The 24,074-nt window shown below is 36.8% G+C and overlaps 3 protein-coding genes and 1 long non-coding RNA gene across 4 annotated transcripts; 2 read left to right on the top strand and 2 right to left on the bottom strand.

The window, feature by feature from the left end:
- Positions 1-6,549: 6,549 nt before the first annotated feature.
- LOC119077590 lies at positions 6,550-7,660 on the top strand. Its single transcript, XR_005087833.1, has 2 exons — positions 6,550-6,667; positions 7,158-7,660. It is a non-coding gene; the product is annotated as an uncharacterized LOC119077590 (long non-coding RNA).
- Positions 7,661-9,451: 1,791 nt separating this feature from the next.
- On the top strand, positions 9,452-11,083 carry LOC119077589. Its single transcript, XM_037184797.1, has 4 exons — positions 9,452-9,506; positions 9,577-9,810; positions 9,912-10,642; positions 10,706-11,083. Exons 2-4 carry the CDS (start codon positions 9,649-9,651, stop codon positions 10,869-10,871), a joined length of 1,059 nt encoding a protein of 352 aa, XP_037040692.1. The 5' UTR covers positions 9,452-9,506; positions 9,577-9,648; the 3' UTR covers positions 10,872-11,083.
- Positions 11,084-13,077: 1,994 nt separating this feature from the next.
- On the bottom strand, positions 13,078-14,339 carry LOC119077588 (carbonic anhydrase 7-like). The gene is made up of 5 exons (XM_037184796.1): positions 14,045-14,339; positions 13,850-13,988; positions 13,685-13,790; positions 13,401-13,622; positions 13,078-13,341 (listed from the first exon to the last, which is right to left on the bottom strand). Exons 1-5 carry the CDS (start codon positions 14,292-14,294, stop codon positions 13,171-13,173), a joined length of 888 nt encoding a protein of 295 aa, XP_037040691.1. The 5' UTR covers positions 14,295-14,339; the 3' UTR covers positions 13,078-13,170.
- A 2,890-nt stretch (positions 14,340-17,229) lies between these two features.
- LOC119077587 lies at positions 17,230-22,175 on the bottom strand. Its single transcript, XM_037184795.1, has 3 exons — positions 21,883-22,175; positions 18,630-19,454; positions 17,230-18,570 (listed from the first exon to the last, which is right to left on the bottom strand). Exons 2-3 carry the CDS (start codon positions 19,442-19,444, stop codon positions 17,979-17,981), a joined length of 1,407 nt encoding a protein of 468 aa, XP_037040690.1. The 5' UTR covers positions 19,445-19,454; positions 21,883-22,175; the 3' UTR covers positions 17,230-17,978.
- Positions 22,176-24,074: the final 1,899 nt, after the last annotated feature.

The raw sequence follows: 24,074 nt of genomic DNA, 5'->3' as shown, positions 1-24,074 counted from the left end.
GTTTGGAAAATCGTCGTTTTTCTTCGTAGGGGCGGTATTTAAATTTTTGTGATATTTTTGTGCGCTTTAGCTCTGTCGCGTTTTATGTGTCATTTATATGTCTCGGAAAAGTCCTTTCTTCTCAATTGATGCCACAGCATGAAAAATCTCTTGTCGAGTATAGCACATCCACATAACGTCTGTGTATATATTCAATGACATGCTTTTACATACCAGTTCTATTTTTCTGTATTTTATATAACGGCTCCACATTTGGAGCACACACTGAGAGAGAGACGAGAGAGAAAATTAATTTTTAAGGGGAGCTGACAACATTATAACAGAATGATAAGAGAGAAGCGGGTGGGATGCGCGTTCAATCGTTTCGAAAGGAATGTCATAGTCACATTTAAAACAAAAAAGAAAAATTTAAAAATAGAACCGTGTCTCTCTTTGATTGTTCCTATGCTGGGTGTTTTAAGGACTGCTCGTACACATGGGTGTTTGTACAGAAAATTCGTCTTGGGAAGCATTGCTTAAAGCTACCCATCTGCATACTCTTTGTAGAATTCAGTGTACAAATAACAAACTACTGTAAATGACTTGGGCACTTAGGCAAAAAAGTAAATGATAAAATTGCTGCACCGATACTTTGAATAAAATAAGGGAGAACCTAGATTACGCTAGTCGTTTGTTGAAGGTTAAGATAATAAATTCGCAATTTTGTTATTTGCTTTGAATTGGTGAATTACTTCCAAAGTGACGGATAAACTAGACTAGCGACGGAGCAGATGTAAGATGTGATTGCAAATAAGCGTCACGCGTGACATGTTTTACGAATTGCATCAAACTAAAAGAATCCTCTAAATCGAAGAAGATATTCAGAAAATCCTTGAAATCTTTCGGATTTTCAAGAATTTCCATCGATTTTTAAGTATTTTCTTTCTACAAAGAAAATCCTCCTGAACGACTCATTAACGCAGTGTGTTCGAAAGTCAACCGCAACACATGTGATTCTATTCATCAGATTGTTGTCCACAATAACAACGTTTGATTGAATCGGTTATTTGGTCTGCGTCTCGGACTTAGTACCCAAACATCTCTCTGCCGTACTTGATTGTTTCTTTTGTAAATAAAGTCATTCGGTCAGCTGGGCCTGTGACGGTGTTATCGAGGGTGTTATGTTGTCTTGTAAAAATCTATGGTGTTTTATATCATTCCAAATATAGACTTGGAAACAGTAACTTGAGGGACTTGCAACCGAACCCAATATAATGAGTGTGGTGAATAAACTTTCGGCAGTGATGCCAGCTTTATTATTACCTGAACCTGAACATATGGAAATCCTTGAAAATCCGAAAAAAACGGTGAAGAAAATCTTATTAAAATCACCAAAAATCATTAGAAATTCATTAAAAATTAAATTGAATCTTCTGGATTGTTAGTCGATTTTGTGATATTTTAATTACTAAGCCATTGGACACAAAACAAACTTTAAAAATGCTTTGAGGATTTTCTGTTTGAAAATACTTAGTCAACGAAATTTACAAATATCCGCCCCCGATCACTGTCGATCTTTTATTTGATCTGTTACAGACGGGGCTGTCATTTGTTATCGACAACGACAGCAATAATAAACAACAAGCTCTGATTAATCATTAGTCACTAATGATGTCTTATATAGCAAAACATGCAAAACAAATGAAGTAAAAGATTTCTGAAACCAATCTCTGAAAATCTTCATCAAATGAAGTAGTAGTTTAAATAGTAAAACTGTTAATATGCTTGCCGTCTGTGACAGGTTAAAATTAAGAAGTAAAATCGAATCATTGTTGACCGACCTTATGCATTTCATTTGTAGTTGTTATATTTATGAGAACATTGTTTATGTCGTACATTAGGTATACTAGATGAACCATTTTAAATGTTAAATCGGAAAATTATTTCTCTTCTTTAATCTCTCCCAACTAATTATTTTTGATTAATGTTATTTATTCCCTTGACTGAAAGTCAGGGTCTTATGAAAGAAAATACCCTTAAATGTCCGTAACGCTAAGTTCACTTTGATATTTTGAAAATGTTCTACATTGACAAAAAACGTTAAATACAGAAAACGTCCGTACACTTGTGGACTCGATAACTCGAGTAATTCTTTACCGATTTGCAAAATTTTGGTTTTAATCGACGGAGAATGAAAATCATGAGGTTAAGTTCGTAGATGGGCAATATTGGAGTAATGAGATGGGAGTAATTCTCAATAGAATTTTATTCCTTGTTACCGCGATAACTTCCCTAATTCTTATCCGATTTTCAAATTTTTTGTGTTATTCGACGAAGATTGAAATTCTTGAGGTTGAGTTTGCAGATGGATAATGTTGGAACAACGAGATGGGAGAAATTCTACACAGACGCTTTTCCTTGTGGACTCGATAGCTCGAGTAATTCTTTACCGATTTGCAAAATTTTGGTTTTAATCGACGGAGAATGAAAATCATGAGGTTAAGTTCGTAGATGGGCAATATTGGAGTAATGAGATGGGAGTAATTCTCAAGAGAATTTTATTCCTTGTTACCGCTATAACTTCCCTAATTCTTATCCGATTTTCAAATTTTTTGTGTTATTCGACGAAGATTGAAATTCTTGAGGTTGAGTTTGCAGATGGATAATGTTAGAGCAACGAGATGGGAGAAATTCTACACAGACGCTTTTCCTTGTGGACTCGATAACTCGAGTAATTCTTTACCGATTTTCAAAATTTTGGTTTTAATTGACAGAGAATGATATTGGAGTAGTGAGTTTGGAGTAATTGTAAACATATTGTCAGAAATTCTGGATTTCTGGTCTAACAATTAAGAAGTACTTCCCAAAAGAGTTTTTGCTTGCTTACCGCTAGCTCGAGTAATTCTCAGAGGCTTCAAAAATCAATTTCGACTAGTAGCGTAGTTCATGTGGTTAAACTCGAACATTGGAATTTAATTGTACTAGTAATCTGGGATATACGACCATTTTTGAGTGAAATCCGTATTCTTAAAAGATTTTTTTTCGGTCCTAAAATGCTTGAACGAGTGTGAACTTTGCGGCCAGAGCGAAGCGAGGGCCGTAATTCACACGAGTTATATTTTTTCAAGAGGTAGGCAGGAAATACGCCACCTTTTCAGCTCATTTAGTAGACTATATGGAGACTCATATTAGGTGTTAAACGTACCTCGCTGAACCTTCCATTCATAGCGTATGTTTTCTGTTATTTGACACTCATAGCGCTTTTTAGGAGACAATATAGTAGACTCGTAATAGAGTAAAACATCGCTCGCTGGGCCAGCAACTCATAGCTCTTTTTGTTTCTGCAGAAAATTAAATTAAATTTGAGTAAAATGAAGCATGTGATGGCTGCTGTTTTCTAAATAAAAGAGACATTGATTTTTCATGTGAATATAATTTTGTGATCGTTGTTACAAGATATGGGAGAAATTATACTCAGACGCTGATCCTTGTTATCGTGATAACTTAAGTAATTTTTACCCGATTTTAAGTTCGTAGATGGATAATATTGGAGTAGTGAGGTTCCAGAGGTTCCATCGGTGAGGAAATACGTAGAAGGGTAACGCTTGGTAACAGGAGTTACTACAGTCTTCAAAAACTCATCCGGTCAAAAACACTCAGCCGCAACCTTAAGTGCGAACTGTACAGATCGCTGATTCGACCAGTTATAGCATATGCAAAGCATATAGCATGACACAAAGTGACGAACAGACACTTTTGGTTTTTGAAAGGAGAATTCTTCGATCAATTTTTGGAGGTGTCAATGTGAACGGCAACTGGAGAAGAAGATACAACCATGAGCTGTATCAGCTTTACAAGGAGCCCGATATAGTCAAATTCATCAAAATCAATCGATTAAGATGGCTCGGTCATGTACAAAGAATGAACGAGGAACGTGTACCACTGAAACTGCTAAATACAAATCCCGATGGAAGCCGCAGGCCAGGAAGACCGAGAGCGAGATGGAAAGATGCAATTGAGTCTGATCTGAAAGTACTAGGAGTGAGCGACTGGAGAACGTTGGCGCGGAATAGGTCCGATTGGAGAAGATTGCTGGAAGAGGCCAAAACCAATAGTAGGTTGTAGTGCCCGCCTAAGTAAGAGGTTCCAGAAAAAATTCGACGAGCAAGTGAATCTGGATTTCTGGTCGAACAATCTAGAAGTCTAGAACAATCTTGCTTGCTTGATAACACGATAACTCGAGTAATTCTCAGAGGCTTCAAAAATCGCAGATTTGAAAATATTAAGTGTTTTCGACCAGCATCGTAATTCATGTGGTTAAATTCGAACATTGGACTTTATTGGACTGGTAATCTGCGATATACAATTTTTGCGTGAAATCGTGTTCTTAAAAGAATTTTTTTCGTTCCTAAAGTGTTTGCACGAGTGTGAATTTTGCCAGAGCGAAGCGAGGGCCGTAATTCACATGAGTTTTTTTTCAAGAGGTAGGCAAGAAATGTGCCACCTGTTCAACGCTTTTAGTAGACTATGTAGGAGACTCATATTAGGAGTAAGACATCGCTCGCTGGACCTTCAACTCATAGCTCTTTTTGTTTCTTCAGGAAATTAAATAAATATGAGTAAAATGAAGCATGTGATGACTGCTGTTTTCTGAATAAAAGAGACATCACCTTTTCATGTAACTTTAATTTTGTGATCTCAAAAACACCACCTCATTTAAAAATGGTTAGAAAACTAAGACTGGAATTATAGAAAAAAATAGCCAGTCAAGGGACATGACCCACCCAAGAGGTGGGGCCTAGTTAAATTAACATAATTGGATCGTTAACGAAACGTGTCCGAAAAACTTTTGATTTTTATTTTCAAGTTTTTTTCAAATTTTTCATTTTTGCTTTTATTTTACACTCTCAATCTTTATCCAAAAAAAAATAAGCTCGCACAGAATGTATAAAATGGGCATTCATGAGTGGTCTATTTAAAAAATAATTTCAAGTAATTTAAGTTGATGCCCTCGTCATTAGTAGGATTCTGATTTTCATAAGTAGCAGTGCAGATGGGATATAGGATTTTTGCATACCTTTGAATGGAGTGTGGAAACGTTATCATAACGTTGCTGCTTCATACCGATAATAAAACAGTCTGTAATATCTCTAAAAAATGCAGCGAACCAGAATACTTTTAACAGAGAATTTTTATTGTGGCAATAACTTCAATTTTATCTGAATTTTCCAACGCCTCTGCAATCGAGAACATTTTTCCAGTTAAAACGTCACTTAGCTGGGAAAAAAATTGTAAACTTGTTACAAACAAAAAGCATAACTTTTCAGTATAACACAAATCATACACATTCAACCCCGAGAGTTGTGTAGTGTTGGTTGGCATCGTAAATAAATTATTCGTCCCTGTTTCGTGCGGAACATTTTTCGAAGGGAAAATACAATTTTTTTGTTGGTTTTGGTTCTTCGTCTGTTACTGGGAGTATTATGGTACGAAAATTTAATCATAAAAGATGTCAGATGTTTTTGTGGTGAAAATTAAGTTATTTTTTGGAAATACTTTTTGTTGCTGGCAAAATCTTTTAGCACAAGTTGCTGTTTCTTTGAAGAACTTTACAAAAGTTATGATTTTGCCAAGTCAAGTTATGTTTAGCTATAATTATTTATGAAATCGTTCTTTAGACAGGGACGACGACGCGACGTGGGTGCACCCCGTCCAATATTTAAAACGAAAATTTACTGTTAATCATTTTCTTCATCGAAAAATCTACTGAAAGCGGAGTAATGATAAGTTGCCTGTGGCGATGGGAGAGAATGTGAGAGAATTGCATACAAATTTTATCACATTCTCTCCCATATGAGGCAACTGTCATTCACATGTTCCTTCTAACTCGCCACGGGCGTACCAACTTATCATTTCTCTGGCTGAAAAGTAATGGTACCCTTAGATTAGATTAGATTGTATGGGGTTGGGCCCGTTGGGCCTGTTGTGCGTGCCCCTTTTTCGTCTAATTGGACCTACTGATTAAAGTGGAATCCGAACCACTGTCAAACGTAAGTCTTATTATCCTTACGTCGAGAGATACATTTCGACTTGAAATCCGGTATGAGTGTGATGTTTATGTGACATCACAGATGGCACTGTAAGTTACAATTGTGTATATGCATGATTGTCATTACATGAGAAATCGCTGTGATTTCTTATTGTATTTTTTTTACGACTTTATTACGGTCGAAAGAGTAACTAATCACACTTTGATTAGGAAAAACCGTATGAGCAAGTTTACTCCGGGAATCGAACCCGGGACCCATACGTTATGAATACCCTTACCAAACCCTTACCCTTACCAAACCATCGATATAATATAGGGTAGATAAGTAATGTCAAAGTAACTTTATGCGGAAAGATCACAAGGATGTATGTGTAACGTAACTTACGTTTTGAGAAGGCAAGCGAAATAATGTCATACAAATATTTGAAAAAATTTGAAAATAATTGAAACTCTGCATTTCTCAATTTCCTTTTTCTCTTCTAGTGGAGGTCCAAACCGATTTTAATGTGCATTTAATGATAAAGGTGTGAAAATTGCACCATCGGTAAAGATTGAAATTCTGAGCATTTTTGGATAGGGACCCCAAAATTTCCGGCCCAGGTGCTCCCCTGACCCCCCTTCAAAGTTTTCGATGTAGAGGTAACTTTGATGAATTTCTGTGAAGCGATTTTTGAAGCCACATATGCCATATGGGGCTCAAATGAAAGCTGAAGGCCCAAAGTTTTTTTTAGTGGAAAAAAATTTCCCAAATTTTCCGTTCTTTCCACAGTTTTTCCGATTTTCCGAAAAATTGAAATTTTGATTTTAAGGTTAAAGTTAAAAGATTTTTAAAATTTGTTCTAAAAGTTATTTTTTTCTTGATATTATTGTTTACTATTGAAATTCCAGACTTTTTCCCATACAAACCATATTTCGATTTTCGCACATGGAGAAACCATGTTCAATTTTCATCAAAAATTTGAACCCTTTTGCATGGCATTTTTTTTCGCCAAAATTTTTTTTTTCGATTTTTAATCTAATATTAGGTGGGTTTGCTTAGAATGATCTAAAAACAAAATAAAACCACTTTTTCGATTTAAAAAAAAATGTTTGGACCTCGAAATCTGCTAAAATACGCAATTTCCCACAGTTGGCGAACTTTGGCCAGCACTACAACACCTATAATGGACTCAGACATCAAAAGTGTACTTGTATCGCAAAGCTGTGGCCCTCAGCTTTCCAATGATACCAAACACTCCACCTTTTGATAAAAAATGTAAGACCTATGATGTGAGATATGTGGTCCGACCCTATTTCAAGCAAATTTCGAAATATTTGGGAGGTAAGTGAAAAAGGCAAGACAAAGCCAATTATGACTATTTCAATGGAAGATGTAAATATCGTCAAATGATTTCCATCAAAAATGTTCCCTTCCCACTTATTTCCGTTCCTCCCAGGAGGAGCTACAACTAATTTTCAACCATTAGGTCTGGAATGGGAAAAAATTGATTCCTTTCTACATCATTATTGCGTCTGGAGCACCTCTTCCGACTAATTTACACAATTTCAATGTGGAATGACAATTTCTTGAAAGTAACTAGGTTCAGGACTTCTCACCCAGACGGTTCACCACTCAGAATGCTTACATTTCACGACTTTTCAATGGAATTTTTAGTAAAATGTAAGCATTCTGAGTGGTGAACCGTCTGGGTGAGAAGTCCTGAACCTAGTTACTTTCAAGGAATTGTCATTCCACATTGAAATTGTGTAAATTAGTCGGAAGAGGTGCTCCAGACGCAATAATGATGTAGAAAGGAATCAATTTTTTCCCATTCCAGACCTAATGGTTGAAAATTAGTTGTAGCTCCTCCTGGGAGGAACGGAAATAAGTGGGAAGGGAACATTTTTGATGGAAATCATTTGACGATATTTACATCTTCCATTGAAATAGTCATAATTGGCTTTGTCTTGCCTTTTTCACTTACCTCCCAAATATTTCGAAATTTGCTTGAAATAGGGTCGGACCACATATCTCACATCATAGGTCTTACATTTTTTATCAAAAGGTGGAGTGTTTGGTATCATTTGAAAGCTGAGGGCCACAGCTTTGCGATACAAGTACAATTTTGATGTCTGAGTCCATTATAGGTGTTGTAGTGCTGGCCAAAGTTCGCCAACTGTGGGAAATTTGCGTATCTTAGCAGATTTCGAGGTCTAAACATTTTTTTTAAATCGAAAAAGTGGTTTTATTTTGTTTTTAGATCATTCTAAGCATAACCACCTAATATCAGATTAAAAATCGAAAAAAAAAATTGGCGGAAAAAAATTGCCATGCAAAAGGGTCTAAATTTTTGATGAAAATTGAACATGGTTTCTCTATGTGCGAAAATCGAAATATGGTTTGTATGGGAAAAAGTCTGGAATTTCAATAGTAAACAATAATATCAAGAAAAAAAAATAACTTTTAGAACAAATTTTAAAAATCTTTTAACTTTAACCTTAAAATCAAAATTTCAATTTTTCGGAAAATCGGAAAAACTGTGGAAAGAACGGAAAATTTGGGAAATTTTTTTCCACTAAAAAAAATTTTGGGCCTTCAGCTTTCATTTGAGCCCCATATGGCATATGTGACTTCAAAAATCGCTTCACAGAAATTCATCAAAGTTACCTCTACATCGAAAACTTTGAAGGGGGGGTCAGGGGAGCACCTGGGGCGGAAATTTTGGGGTCCCTATCCAAAAATGCTCAGAATTTCAATCTTTACCGATGGTGCAATTTTCACACCTTTATCATCAAATGCACATTAAAATGACCTTTTGTATGAAGATGGACCTCCACTATTCGTTTTGTGTTGTGATTCGTATTTTTTGCACTTGTATGTGTGCTATATTTCCGAAATTTCTTTCTTCGTGTCTCATTATCTACAGTATATTCTATCGATGTGTGTAACACACCTTCATTATTGTACACAATCTTTGATCGTGTGATTACGTCCTGTGTTCTGTGTCAAGATCATAGATCATGGAGGTCCCAGCGGGTATAAATCTCATATCATATCTTCCTACTAATAATAACGCGAAAGATCGAGAAAATCGAAAGATTAAAATGTAATCACTCCACAACCTAATAATTTGGGGTTAAATGAAAGTAATTCCCGAGGGAATTAAATTTTAATTCCCAAAAAAATCTCGCTTGAAAGTAAATGCAACTTTAGATTATTGTGTTTGATACAGGAAACGTGAGCGAAATTTAGGCATGAATTCGCTTCTGTTATTCACCATCCACTTATACAACCAAAACTGGTCATTCTTATACGGTTTTACCACTACCGTGTAACTATTTCACCCGTATAAAGACGTAATGAGTGGATCAGCTGAAGCTATGGATAAATTTGGCTGACGTCGACTGTACGATTTTGTATTTTTATGCATGAAGATGTCGAACTATCCGCAATATAATAGGAGGTGAATTGTATGCCACCGTGAGGTACATCCGACAAGTAAAATTTACATTTAATGACGATATCTCTTTCTCGCATCTAATCGATCTAATCTCTTACGCAAGCACAGTTATTCGACTTTTGACAGGACGAGTGGAACAAAGGTAAACAAGAGCTATTTATCGATAAAAGAGAATGAAAAATGGAAAACAACAACAACCGTCCTTTTGAGAGTGATTTCGACGAACAAAACTTTACACACGACAACCAAACCAATGGGACCACTAAAGAAATATTTGATCGTCGGAGTGACATTGATCGGAAAAACCTTGATGAAACATACGTACGCTCGGGAATAACGTGGGTAAGTTATGTAACATCATCAGCACATCAACTGGTCACATTGAAAAGATGGGTCGCCAGAAGCGTATAAACAAGCCCTTCACAATATATCTTCTGCTACAGGATACGTACGGTGAATGCAAAGTCTGCAGTAAAGAATGCCGTCGACGTTGCGAGAAATGCCCTTGGATATTTTATTGCTGCAGAGAACATCAATTGGAACATTGGCCTGATCATAAGAAAAATTGCAAGTACATCGACTGGGGCGAAGATGGAATTGCACGAGCTGGAAAAGATTTGGCAGAAGGAACAGTTATTTTGGAAAAATCTACAATCTTTGTATCTCCCAGATACCACACCGAAGCCGAAGCGAATCTATTAACCAGCGACGATTATGCGCAAAGTGACGGTATTTTGCGTCCATGTTTCGGATGTCACATGCTAATACCGCCCTATTTTAACGAAACATTTGTGTGCCACATCTGCAAATTTCCCATTCATAATGCGGCTTGTGCAGCAAGCCCATGGCATGTGGCCGAATGTCAAATTTTGAAGAGAATACACATACGGAGTTGGTACAAGGACATTGGATCCAGTAAAGATGTTATGTTACGTCTGGCCGTTCTGCGCGGAGTTTTACTTAAAAATCGAAATTCGACGGTCTGGACGAAGATCATGTCATTGGAGTCGGATTCGATTTATCTCTTAGCAGAGGATCTGAAGCAGTCCATTCTTTGTTTCGTTTTAGATGTGTGCAAAGTGGAAGGAGTCGATGAGGATGATGTGGTCAAATTTCTCACCATTTTCGTGAAGCAAAGACTGAATTGTACGTTGCCATGTAATACTAACAAAAGGTACGTTGTTGGTGAACACGGGCATCGTGCCACGTCTAAGTATTTTTTTCCACAAAATTTTAGATTGGTGAGCGTTTTATGTTCCGGTATCATACCGTTTACGCTGGTCAATGACCAAAATGCAAACATCCAAGGTGGTATCATTGATTATCGGATGCGGATGGCTTTTCGTACGGTTAAACCTGTTCAAAAGGGAGATATTCTCACTATCGGGCGTGGTGGATCTTAATGTTTCGATTCTGTGCTTTTATCTATAAACCCACGATAGAGCTTGAAGTGAAATTATACATTCGGTGGCTGTTTTGGCTGTACTAGACACGATATCCACAATTTTGTCCGTACAAAAAAAAAATTCTCAAAATACCCCCAGCCAATGCACACAATAATTTGTAAATCACATCCAGCTTTTGAATCGAAAATAAAGTGTTCAAATTCGATAAATGAAACGTTTTCATGCTTCGGGGCCGAAAATGAGGGCAATTTTTCGAATTTTCTCGGGTTTCCGGCCCTCTGCATGAAAACTCACATGTGCACCTGTTTGGGACGGTTGATTTAAGGCACTTTCGCTTGTAAGCCTCACTTCGTTCGGCCTACAATCCGCGAAATTGCCTAAAATCAATCGTCCAAAACAGGTACACAAATGACTATTCCATTGGCGATTCCATTCAATACAATTAATGGGGTTTCATTTATCGCCATAGCAGCCGGTGAAGCTCAAACCGCACAGCAATTGACAAATTGTCTGGAGCACAATGCATTGTACAGAGTTATATCAATGCGGATTTAACAATTCGTCAATTGGCATCGATTTAATTAACTGAAGTATTAGTAAACATCAGAAACATGAAATGGAATTTTTTTTTGTTAGACTTGTACCAATATAGAGGGGCTAGTGGGTTCAACGCCCAGATTTATAGAAATGGACTCGCTACGTATTACGAACGCAGTGGGTCATGGAATTTGCCATTTATTAGGGTGAGTACAAAATATGTGAAGTTGTGGCAAGCCTTCCAGACAGATTTATCTTCCAAAAGAACCAAAAAATACAATTTTTGGGAATGAGTGCCAAAACAGTTATTTTACCAACGCATGTTAAAAGGCTTTATTCAGCAAATAAGGGGTGTGTCCAGCCGGAGGCGAATTATGGAATCGAATTCGCTAAAACAAATTCTTTCACCATACTCTGGAAACAATGTTTTTCCTAAACGAGGTTGAATTAACGCGACGAAATCGCTGTATTTCAACCCTAACGTAACTAGTGTTGAAATATCGCTAATTTTTGCGTCGTTTAGGAAAAACGTTGTTCCTAACAACTTATGCTAAAAGGCTTTCTTAGCGACTTCGATTCCAGAACTCGCTTCCGGCTCGAGCTCTCTCATTCATTTTGCATGCGTTAGGAAAATAACTATTTCACATAAATTCTGTAGCAATTGGTACACTGGACGGTACACTTTATACACTAGTTATATATGTCAATTTGAAAAATTTTAAGGGTCCTTACTAGTGATGCGAATCCGAATCTATGTTCAAAAAAGTGTTCCTTTGTGGGGTACTGTTTCTACTGTTGCTTTTTACGAAAACAGTAGATTATATTACGTCATTGTTTAGAACTTTAGACGAATTATTACGTAATTATCCAAAATTACAAAATTGTTCTTTAGCCTGGATATATTGATCAATCCAGTGATGGTGTACTCTAACATAGGCTTATTGCAATCCTTTAATATTTCTTAACAGAGCTATTGCTCTTCCATTTCCCACTTTTTCCATTTCCATTTCTTCCATTCCATTCTCTTCCATTTCTTATTGTAGTGAGAGCTGTTTCGGCCGCGGAAACGGCCCTGGTTGGAAAGCAGTTGTGCTAGCTCGATTTGAACTAGTGGCGAGCAACACAATAAAATAAATCAATTTGCCATGCCTATATATAATTCGTCTAAGGTTTAGAAATTTCGTATTTTGCCAAGTGTAGCATTTGCAGCTCGAGCCGAAGGCGAGGGACACAATTAAACAAGGCAAAATACAAAGTTCGAAACAATTGCGTAATTTAGCCACTAAACGACTGAATTAATTATTAAAATGTAATTATGACACGAAGCCGCATCGTGAGCAACGGATGCATCTCAAGGTTTCAAATATTGCACATTATGACGCTGAGTTGCATGAATATCAATTTAGTGTGGACTGTGGACTATTCAAAAAATAAGGCACGTAAGGGTCGCATTCAGCCGGCAAAATATTGTGGTTACTATTGGTTATCATCGGTCGTATAATACACAAAATATTATGATTGGGATGAGAAGTACGATGAATCTAAATTTTTGGAAATCGTTTGGGTTCATACCGATACATTGTGTGCACAAAATAGAATGAATCCACCGAACTCCACATCAATCAATAAATGAAGCTTTTAAAGTGAACGACAATACTCTTTCTCGTAGAAATTGAAATTGATTTATTAAAGCTTTTTTGGTCCCCTATCGTTTGTTTAACGTCCGTCATCACATCTATTTATACAATGTCCGTAGCTTTCATTCAAATTGTTTTTTGCATAATACCGGAATGGGTGACAACGTTGAGTTGGTAAATCGATGTGTTGGATTCACATGGTAAATTAATTGATTCGTAAATGGATTGGCTTTTCGCGCGTTATCATAGATTGTAACGTCATTCGGTTTCCGAAGTTGATGAAACAATTTCAACTAAAATGAGACGAAATTTGAATTCATTTTGTGGTTTGACATGAGAGAATGCCGTTGACCTGTTCTGGTGATAAAGCAATCACTTGTCTTGCTACGAGCCAATGAACTGGGGTAGGTTCAGACGTAACTATTGATCCGTAATACATGTAGTAGTCTGACAAAAAGGGCTTGAGTAAATCGTCGATAGGGAATGGTTCGATAAACAGTTTCGTATCAGCATGCTGTATGTGGGACAACTTTGAGAGAAGTCGATCTAAGATTGGATTATGGTTCGATTTCAGCTGAAATTGCACTACTAGAGATTCCTAGGATGGTGATAAGAAAGGCTATTAGCATGGCACACCTCTAGAAAATAGACCATGATCAACATTCCATCGTCATATTCCTTAGCCAATTTCATCTTTAAATATTCTTTCTTGAAGTGAATTGCATGCATTTCTAATGGCATTCTAGATTCAGGAATCACATCAATACAAGAGGAGAGAGAGCAGGTTCCAAAGTACATTACCTTACGCCATCAACGGTATGCTCCGAGCCATTAACACTTTGTCCCCAATGAAAATGAATTCTAGAGAAAATATAGTCTTCCTCGAATGGACCACCTTGTACATACGGCGTCTCTTCATTCCAATCCGGTAAGAGAATCACTACAATTTCTGAATATTATCTCTCCATATACCGGTAAGAATTATGTGTTACATACGTGTCTCTCCCGAATTGGTCAGTTCCATTCTCTCGGGACATTTGTCATAGTTCATCCATTTTAATTCGGGAAGTTGGATTTGTTGAGTGTTGATAACATTTATATCGATTGGAGACTCTGAGCATCGACTAAAAATTTTATTTTTTTGACCTGTTGTGTTTTCGTCTTGAGATATATTACTGGTCGAGTGGGAGCAGCGGTCAAAAATTTGATTATTTTGATTCGATTTGTTTAGTTCGTCCGAAGACATACTTGACAATTTTGGAATTTTCTAATTTATTATTTTCAATGCTGTGTTGTTGTTTCTGCTGGTTCATTAATGGCAAGTGCTTGAAATTAAATGACCCTCCTCTGATATCAATTCCTTCATGAATGGCTAATCCCAACTCAGAGAATTAGGTCACCAGGCATTCAAAGCATCTATTTTCGTACAATTTTTCGAAGTTTCATGTTCTCATATAAAAACGTCTCTGCATCGCTTCGCTTTTTCATAAACAGAAACATTCGCTATGTATACATGTGCTGTACATAATTTATCAGCGCCAGTTTCTTTTATTTTCCACCCTCCATTTATGACACAATTGTTTTCGCCGTTTCAATGCTAATTCCCTACTATTATATATGTACACACCTCCCACACAGCAGCAATTACATTCACAAAAAAATAACACGACGATTTTTTCCGCTCATTTTTCCCGTTCCACTTTCTGGATCATTTCAAGATTATACAACATTTGAATGTACAAAAGACTTGTTGATTGAAATATACAAATTTAATCACAAAAGGATATTAGTGTCAGATCCTTTGCGTCATAAATTAAGTTAAACTTTGCGTGATGAAATGTACAAAGTTTAGTCAAATAGGCATACCTACGACATCTACGAAAACGACGTGGATAAAGCATTTTATGGCGGGGAGAGACAGAGGGCATATTAAAATATTTAAAATCTTTGATTCAGAAGGAAGTGGAAAATTATATTTTCGACATGTTAAATATATACACACAGTTCCTAAGCTGTACGTTTCCGCGGCATTTTGTGGAATTAGAACGATGAAGTAAAATGGAACATAGCTTTAGTTATGCCTGTCGGTTGATGCGGGATATTATATGTTTGAGGGTAATATTTTTCGTTTGAATTTTTATTCTTTCTCAGGTTTTGGTGCCATTTCGGTGTATATAGTCAAATGAAAAGTTTATTTTTGACTGTTGTAAGACCAAGAATTCCTTTGAACTGTTTCTCCGAAGAGGGAAAGTAATTTTTTAATCTTCAAATTGAAACGAAAGTACTAATAGGCTGGTTTTGAAGCAGGCCTGGACTCCAGTATGGGAGCCACCAAAAGTAATTTTCTCCAAGCCAGTATTTTAGCCAAAGCAGATAAAAATAGATATTGCAATCGACCGATGGTACAAAACTTTATTTTACCTGGAAAACAAACTAAATCCAGGGGATTATACTCTTCAATGAGTATTTAAAAGAGAAACGGGCAAGATATGTTTAGTCCCAAATACACCAATATTGGCCAAAATTCACTTCTAACTCATGTGATCCTAAGCCAATCTAAGCCCCTATGTGGTATTGGGTCCGGGAATGAATATGTAAAGAGATAGAAAAGGCGATTTTTACGTTGATTGGCGAGTAATGAATGATTCACTTAAGATTACACTCTTAATGAGGATATGGAAGAGAAACGGGCAAGATAGGTTTTGTTCCCAATATATAGCAAAGTAGATAAACATAGATAAGGTAACGCAAACCTACAAAAACACACGAAAACCTACTTTCGGGTGAATATAATTTTTATAATGTTGGGCACAAGACAAATTCACTTTGTTAGGTTGCCAAAACTCAATACTGAACAAATCAGTTCCAACAACATTATTACGCTAAACGTCACGGATGCAACTTAACAAAATATTGTCATTTCACTACAAAATTCCAAGGTTCTGAAAGTACAGGTTAAGACAACTCTGAGTTGATTACGAAGGAGGTGACACACAAATTGCGTCAACGGGTTGCGAAGTTTTTATGAAAAATGCAACTTAACATAAACAAAATTCTGAATTTTCAAAAAAAAAATCTTTAAGTTGATTTCTCACACTATCTGTAGTGTATAAAATTTGGTGTCAGCCGCCTCAGTGGTTGTCTAAACCTGTTCTTTCAGAACCTTACAAAATACTACTTTTGTAATTTACGCAAAACGCATCTCGGCAATTCACATGACGATTAAAAGTGAACACAGTCCACTACATTTGTACTGCGGAGATAGGTGCAGCGTTGTGAATCAACTTCGGTTTTAAGTTTACGGAAGAACTGCAATATTCGAGGCTTCGAGTTACAATCTACATATCTAGTGCCTAAAAAAGTATTTATCACCGAGTTGCACACAACGATTTTCTCAGCAAAAGCCAACGAAAGTTTTACATTTCGTCACTGAGTTGAGAACCATTATGAAACAAGTTGCGAAATGGGGTTGTTTTTGTCACGAGATGTGAAGTTACCAAACGAGCTGCGAAAAGTGAACTCTGTCCTGCATGATTTGGGTGACGTATGAAGAGTCTTTTTTTACACTGTTTCACAGGCTTTACTTAACCTTTTTTCACTCACGGTGTGCCTGAACCAAAATTTAATTACAAAATTTTGCTTGATTTTTCTTCATATTTGACTTTTTTTGGGCATTACAAACAACTTTTGTTCGAAGGTCACACCGTCCATTAGTAACAAAAAGAACTCACTTTTTGTCACTAGTTACACAAAGCAGTTACTTTCTTTTTATTTGTCAATTTTTAGTTTTGTTTTACCTTAATTTGAGTATTTCTGAAAAGTTGTGAAAAAGTAGACAATCAAAAGTTTACGTTCAATATATTTCGCTTCACCTGTATGTTGTACATACGTTGATTGGATCGGATAAAAAATTCAAATCGAAAAGATTGGTTATAAGTAACACGAGTAGATATGAGTTTGATTGACTGTATCCTTAACTTGATTAATTGTGCAGGATGGTATTTTGACTCAATTTGCATTTTTATTTTGGTATAAAAAATTAAAATTGCATTTTCTATTGCTAAATTTTAACAGAACAAACCGTGTGTGTGTGTGAGTGTGTCAAGGACTATTTGTGAGAAAATATTTTTCCACATTTTTCTAAATTTTCCCACATTCTTTCAAAATTTCCTAATTTTTGAAAAAATTAAGGAAAATATGGAAAAATGTGTGAAAATTTAGAAAAATGTGGGTAAATGTTTTCTTTAAAATGGTGCCTGGTGTATTGTGTATAGTGATCCGGTATCATATCATCAAATGCAGACAGATTTACAATTCAGGAAATTAATTTCTCAGTTTCCATTTTGCTTAAAATAACGAGCGTCAATTTTCAACGGGAGATTGAATCAAATGATGAAATCATTTCAACATTTAAGGACAACCTCCCATCAAGAATTCAAGGGGAGGAGATGTCATTCGGAACGATATTATCGCTCATTCGATATTATCGCTAAACCAACACGATATATGTAGCTTCAAATGCATTTTAATTGAATTCACTTAAAGTTTGGAATGTAAGCGAAGTTAACGTACTTGAGTAGAACTAAAAATGTGCATTGAAGTTCCTTAAGATTTCTCTTAAAAGGTTTAATGTTAAGTGGACCTTTTTGTTGATGGTTGTAATGCGAGTTGTTACTATCGAGCTTTTGCGATATTTTCAATCTTCGCTCAATCAATCCGGAGAAGTAAAATACTTTGATTCAAGTAATTCCACTTCATTTTAGAGAAATGCTTAAGAAACCAAAGCAAAATAAATCATATCAATTTGACATCCTGAGGCGGTGCCATATATAACATAATTTTTTATAGTGCAACGACATCCCCTGGAATATAATTTTTGTTTTACAGCAACCAATTAAACTTATGTTAGTTCTCACACGCAACTACACGCCTAATAATACGAATTCATATCCTCTCCATGACGACCCGAATAAATTAAACGACTGTTCGGATCCTTAACTGTCAGCGATCCGGATACTCGAACCGGTGCATCTACAATGCCAGGCTTTTCCTTAATTTTCATCTGCGAAGTTCTCTCATCTTTCAACGCACCGGCATTCGGTAAATACGCCGGCCGATTACGATTTATCTCCATGTCACGATTGTAATAAGCATAGTTGTCGTACAGATCGTCGTAGCGATTGTTGTACGACTTGTATCTTAGATCCACACTGGGTGGAGTCCTCACAATTTCTGGTAGTGTAGCATAGTAGATTATTCGACGATTTCGGTTGGTGGCTGGTGGAGGCATCTGATACGGATGGTAGGGATACCGATCACCTCGATCACTTATATCATTTGAGTACAGCGGACGATAATCTCTCGGCTCTGGCAAATCATATCGACTATCTGGGTAATCGTAGTAATGATCCGGGTACGCTGGTTCTTTCGGCATATATCTGTCGTAAACATCAAAAGATCTCGAATAGTCCATGGGATACGGATTGTAGTTGAACATATCGTCACGTTCGTATCGACTGTATCTGAAAATGTGAGAAAATTATTCGCACTTCGTATAACTTGCTCTGCTCGAACAACATACCGATCATATCGCCTTGAATATGGGTCCGAGTCACGGTAATACGGTAATTCATCGTAGTCTCGCCGATAATATCGATCTTCGATAGGCTTTGCTGACGGTTGACTTCTGTAGATTTCTGGTTTTGTGGCACTGGATTTCTGATCAGAGTCATTTGGATTCTCCGATTTGGAGCTCTTTTGTTGGGTTATAAAGTTTACGCGTGGAGTTCTTGCTTTGATTCCTTCATTCACCGACGTTGCTTCGGCTAGAGAGTCTTCCTCATTATGCACCTTTGAATAGTCGAAAGGTGACTTGGTCCATCTGTCCATTGGCATGGGCTGATTACGTCGTTCCGGATGATAGTCATCCATAACTTGTGCTTCGGCTTGTGGAAGTTTTTCAGGAGTTTGAACTGCACCTGGTGTCGACATTTCAACACTTCTATGTTCCGGTTCAATACTTCGAGGTAGTCTGAAGTTTTCCACTTCAGCATCCTGTTTCGGTGGATGGAGCTTATCATAAGCTATGTTCTGCATAAATTCATTTGTTTTGTCAAAGTTTTTGAATGCAACGTCATCATCGGATTGAACGTTACGTAGTTCGCCTTTCGAACGAAAATGGCTTTTTAGGCCATGCGATTCGAGGACAACGTATTTTGGGCTTCTCTTATGCCTTGCATCTTGATCTGTATCGTCTCCAGTATCGAAGAATTGTTGTTCAGCATAAAGTTGAGATGATAATTTCGTATCAAGATCGTCTGAAATTTGTGTGTCGAGGGTGTCTAACGATGCCACAAATGGACACAAAAACAAAATGATGAACTTGTCGTAGGTCATGGTTGTTTGCCTACAAATAAAAAATGACTGTGAGGTGGGAGCGTGAGAACGTTACAGTGAGTTAGGATTGCCAAAACATTTATTTTTAAAGACCGCCCGACTAGAATCCAATTTATATTCATATATTGACTGAACTCGTTAATTGCGAATCAAGGGAACGTTTACAGTTTTTCGCTGCCTTAGCCCTATTACTTTTCATTCATAAAGAACAACCATAGGTCGGATCGGTTTTGGTGCCGAAACTGCACTCTTAATTTTATGCAGAATTCCATCATCAATGGAAACTCAATGTGTATATCATTGTGATGTGATGGATGAAAATTGTGTACAGTGCAGGCCGTCCTTGAGCTATTAAAAATAATTCAACTTTAATCAATCTAATATGCTAAATAGTTATGCTTATTGAGTAGACGGTAGACGTTGTTTATCATAGCGCTCCACTATAATGCAAATAATGGCTCATTCAGATTCAGAATAGTTTTCAATTCACTTTCAAAACCTCATCTAATCAGATCGATGTGAAAATATTTCGAACAAAACAGGTTACAAAATTTTAGATGAAAAATGGACGGAAGTCAACACCGGATACGGTCTTTTGTTTGTTATTATGTATTTTCAAACATGGTATGTCTATGGTAAAATGGCTTTTGTTGGTATTTAGCTTCAAAGTTGAACAATTTGAGTAAGAATTTTCAAAATTCAAGAAATCTCATGGGTTGGTCCTCTTGTATTTGACATACGACGACATGCTCTGGGGCCGTTCATAAATTACGTAACGCAAAAATCAACATTTTTCAGACCCCCCCCCCGGGTCTGTAACGCTAAAAGTGTCAAGTTTGACCCAATTTTGTTAGAACCGTAACGCTTGCCTCATACCCCCCCCTCCCCCCTCTAGCGTTACGTAATTTATGAACGGCCCCTCTACATAATTTTCATCGAAAAAAATGAATAGATCGAGCGGAGAATACTTTTCAGTTGCTGATTGATTAGTTAAAAGTAAGCAACAGAACAATAGGATGAGACAAAAATGCATCTTCCGGAAAACTGAAGTATTCGCGATTGTAGTGGATTAATGCAAGTTCAAATTTCTAGGGACATATGACAGAAATTGTGCTTCTGATGTGTAATTTACCGATCCGAGGCAAAGCCGAGATCGATAAGCACATAAGAAACCATTTGCACTATTGGTTTAATGGCCAATCAAGGTACTTTGCTCAAAAACTTGACTTCTCATATTTCAACGCAGATACTTGCAAACCCCATAAGATCCTATTTGCCCAGTAAGAACATGATGTACCTGGAGAAATTTCCATCAGAAAAGTGCATGTCTTCGATTTTGGATCACCTCCCACTAGCCAAACAATCTTCGAAGATTTTTTTTTGCCAGTGGTTTTGGCTTCTAGGTTAAGAATGCCCTTTCTAGGCTCATATAGAAAATTCCACTGGAAATTGCGTCCGATTTTAGTAGGCTGTTTTTCTAAAGAATCCATCGGCACTTGGCAACGTCTCGATCGGCAACTTTCACACAAGAAGTGCCATATTTCGCCATTTATCGCGATTGAGCCGATTTTCAGGGAGACTGTTTTTAAGCAAACATTTCTTCTTAATAGGTGATAACGGATTATTCGGAAGCTGTTGGCGGTCTAAGTTCAGCATTCGTTTCATTTTTTTTAAATTGTTCTCCATCAATTTCACTCGTCAAAAAGAAAATAGAATTGAAGTAGTGGCGTTGCTCATTGCGACAAATTGAGGATTCCATTTTCATAAAGGAGATGATACAATTGATACATACACCCTCACGATCTTACAGTTTTCAAACTTTAATGCGGACTTAATGCGTGATTAAGCTAAACACATCATAAGGTTTCACTTTTCGTGGGTCTCGTTTGTGTCTTTCGTTCTATTCGTTCCACTTGCATTCCATCACATAGGAGGGGGTAGGGTAATCTCGCACACCACACAAATTCATGGTGTGCGAGATTCACATCTAAGTGGTGAATCTCGCACAGTCATGACTTTTCGTTACATGTCGTAAAAGGACGCATACTATGATCGCGTGTGCGAGATTCCCCGACACCCATAGGAGTAGTCTTGTCTTTACGTTTATCCACTTCCACACGTACATGGAACGTGGAACGAGTTAACAAAACCCACACAAAGTAAAACCTTATGCTAGTTCAGTTCACGATAAATTAGCTATCGCCCCAGCTGATTTAACCGATTCGGTCAATTGTAATAGGTTATTAAGTTACACTGGATGTGATGTACTTCACAGAAATCGGACCCTTTCTTCTTAATTGTATTGCAATATTATTCTGAGTATAAAACTGCTCTAATGTTACAGTCAAATTCTGTTTAGGTTTTCCTTCCAAGTACATCAAAAATGATTTTGATGATAATTAAGACACCAACGGTTCGTTAATTCCAAAAATGTATACCTTTCAAATGGAATAATCCTTTTACAACGTAAAAAATCTATCCGACAATCTATCACGATTTGAACGCAACACTCAAGCAACCACGTAAAAAAACGTTATTCATACGAGCTCTATTCAAAAGAACATTTCTGAACGACACTCAACGGTAGACTGATCTCCGATCATAAAAAAATACGCATTCACCGCTCTTGTTTTCAGCCAATTTGAAAAATCATTGATTTAACAAGCCATCGAAAAGAATAAAAAAAAAATTCTGCAAAAATGTTAATTCGTACACGTTGTCGGTGGAACATATTATGGTCGTAGTCGGGAAACTGATAGCGAAAAGAAATACTTCCTCGAAGAATAGTAAATTTCTTTGGTCATCGTCATTGCAAAGCGGAAAGCCGGGCGATTTGTTTTTAATCTGATAAAGCCTTGGCTTGGGTTTGGAGGGTTTAGATGACATTGCACAGCTTCAGTGTCTTCAACAAATATTTAGATATTAATTGGATGAATCATCTTTTGATAGTGTTAGAGATCGGCTTCATGCAAAATTAAAAGTTATAAAAGTCATTAAAAACTCAAAAAAATGGATTTAGCCGAGCTGTAACTTCCGCTACAGATTCCGCTAATTGATATCTAATTGTTTCCTGAAGACTCTTAAGTTATACAACGTCATGTAAACCCCCAGTCGAGGCTTTAGTCTATTTAAAAATAATCAGTGGCCTCTCCACTCTGATACATTGCTAAATAGAGCAATTAGAGCAAACATTCATAGCAGAGTTAACGATACATTTCATGTCCGATTATATCGGAAACCCCAAAAACAAGGAAATCTCTTTTATCATCCGGACTATAAACGAAAATGAATGAGTTCTGTGTGCTTATATGATGCGAATGTGTTCTATGGACAGATTATGCACTCGAAAACCGCTAGAACCACAAGTCATTCAACCTGTTTAAAAAAAAATATTGTCACAGAGCGTAAATCCGGTGCTGGGAGTATTAACACATTGCGACGAATACTGTTTGTTACGTATACGGTTAAAAATATAATTTTCCAAGCATCGCCCATGCCTAAATGGTATTAAGGTAATTATGGTAATATGACTCAGACTGCGGTTAAGCTTTTTCGGTTCTGAGAACCATAGAAAGCATGGAAATTATCATCATAATTGCAAGGCTAAAGAATCATGATTTCAGACAATTTTTTTAAATGTAACATAGAAGTAGTCAATGGACTCGGAGCTTGCCATCCGTTACCTCAACCAATCTTATTTGTCGCAGTTCAATTTTTTGCAATTTGTAAATAACTATTATTTTAGGGGTGGTCTGCAAGCCTTATTCAAGTTTCAGAACTTCCGGTGGAATGCCGATTTCGTTTCTCTATCTGATACTACATAAAACTCTAGAGCATCAGAATTAACATAATGATTTAAAGTCGCGCAACGCAATAGAAAAAGTGTAAACGTTGATTGCGTTGCGTTTAGTATCAGATAGAGAAAGGAAATCAACATTCCTCCGGAGGTACTGAACTCAAGTTGAGCTGCTACAGCTGTTTTTGAGCTGGTTGTCCACTGATACAAACACATTACCTTATGTGTCTTTATCAGAGATGGGCCCGTAATATTACCGTGTAATATTACCCGGTAATATTACGTAAAATTACGTAATATTACTCGAAGCTCGGTAACATTGGTAATTTAAAGCCTCGGTAATATTACGTAAGTTACGTAATATTACCCAAAATCAGTCAACATCTTGTAAATTTTAATCATTTTCAACAGAAATTACTCGTTTTTAGCAAATTCAAGTGTATTTTATCGTATAATTTTGTTCTATTGAAACGGTAAATTGGCCTATAGCCCTTCTATTTAATTGTGAACTGCTTAACTGTCAGCCTAGTTAAACAACTTGTTCAAAAACAGTCGAGTAGTATACACATTTGAATGTGTTTCAACCGAAATTGATAATTAATAGAGCGTGGATTTTTACGATTTCTCTCAGAGTTTTCACTGAATGACGCTGTCGGCAACTCGGTCTTCTGTCACTTCATAAGAACAATTTTTCCACTCTCTAGATCGAAAATTTAAATTTGTTAGCAAATTTCAAATTTCGTATTTTAAAAGACCGAGTTGCCAGCACTGCCATCGTTGAATATTGTGGTAGCGACATAAACAATTGTCACAATCTATGCGCAAATATCTAGC

Source organism: Bradysia coprophila, unplaced genomic scaffold, assembly GCF_014529535.1.
Source record: "Bradysia coprophila strain Holo2 unplaced genomic scaffold, BU_Bcop_v1 contig_24, whole genome shotgun sequence".
NCBI classification, from domain to species: domain Eukaryota; kingdom Metazoa; phylum Arthropoda; class Insecta; order Diptera; family Sciaridae; genus Bradysia; species Bradysia coprophila.
This window is presented reverse-complemented; position numbering and strand designations above follow the sequence as displayed.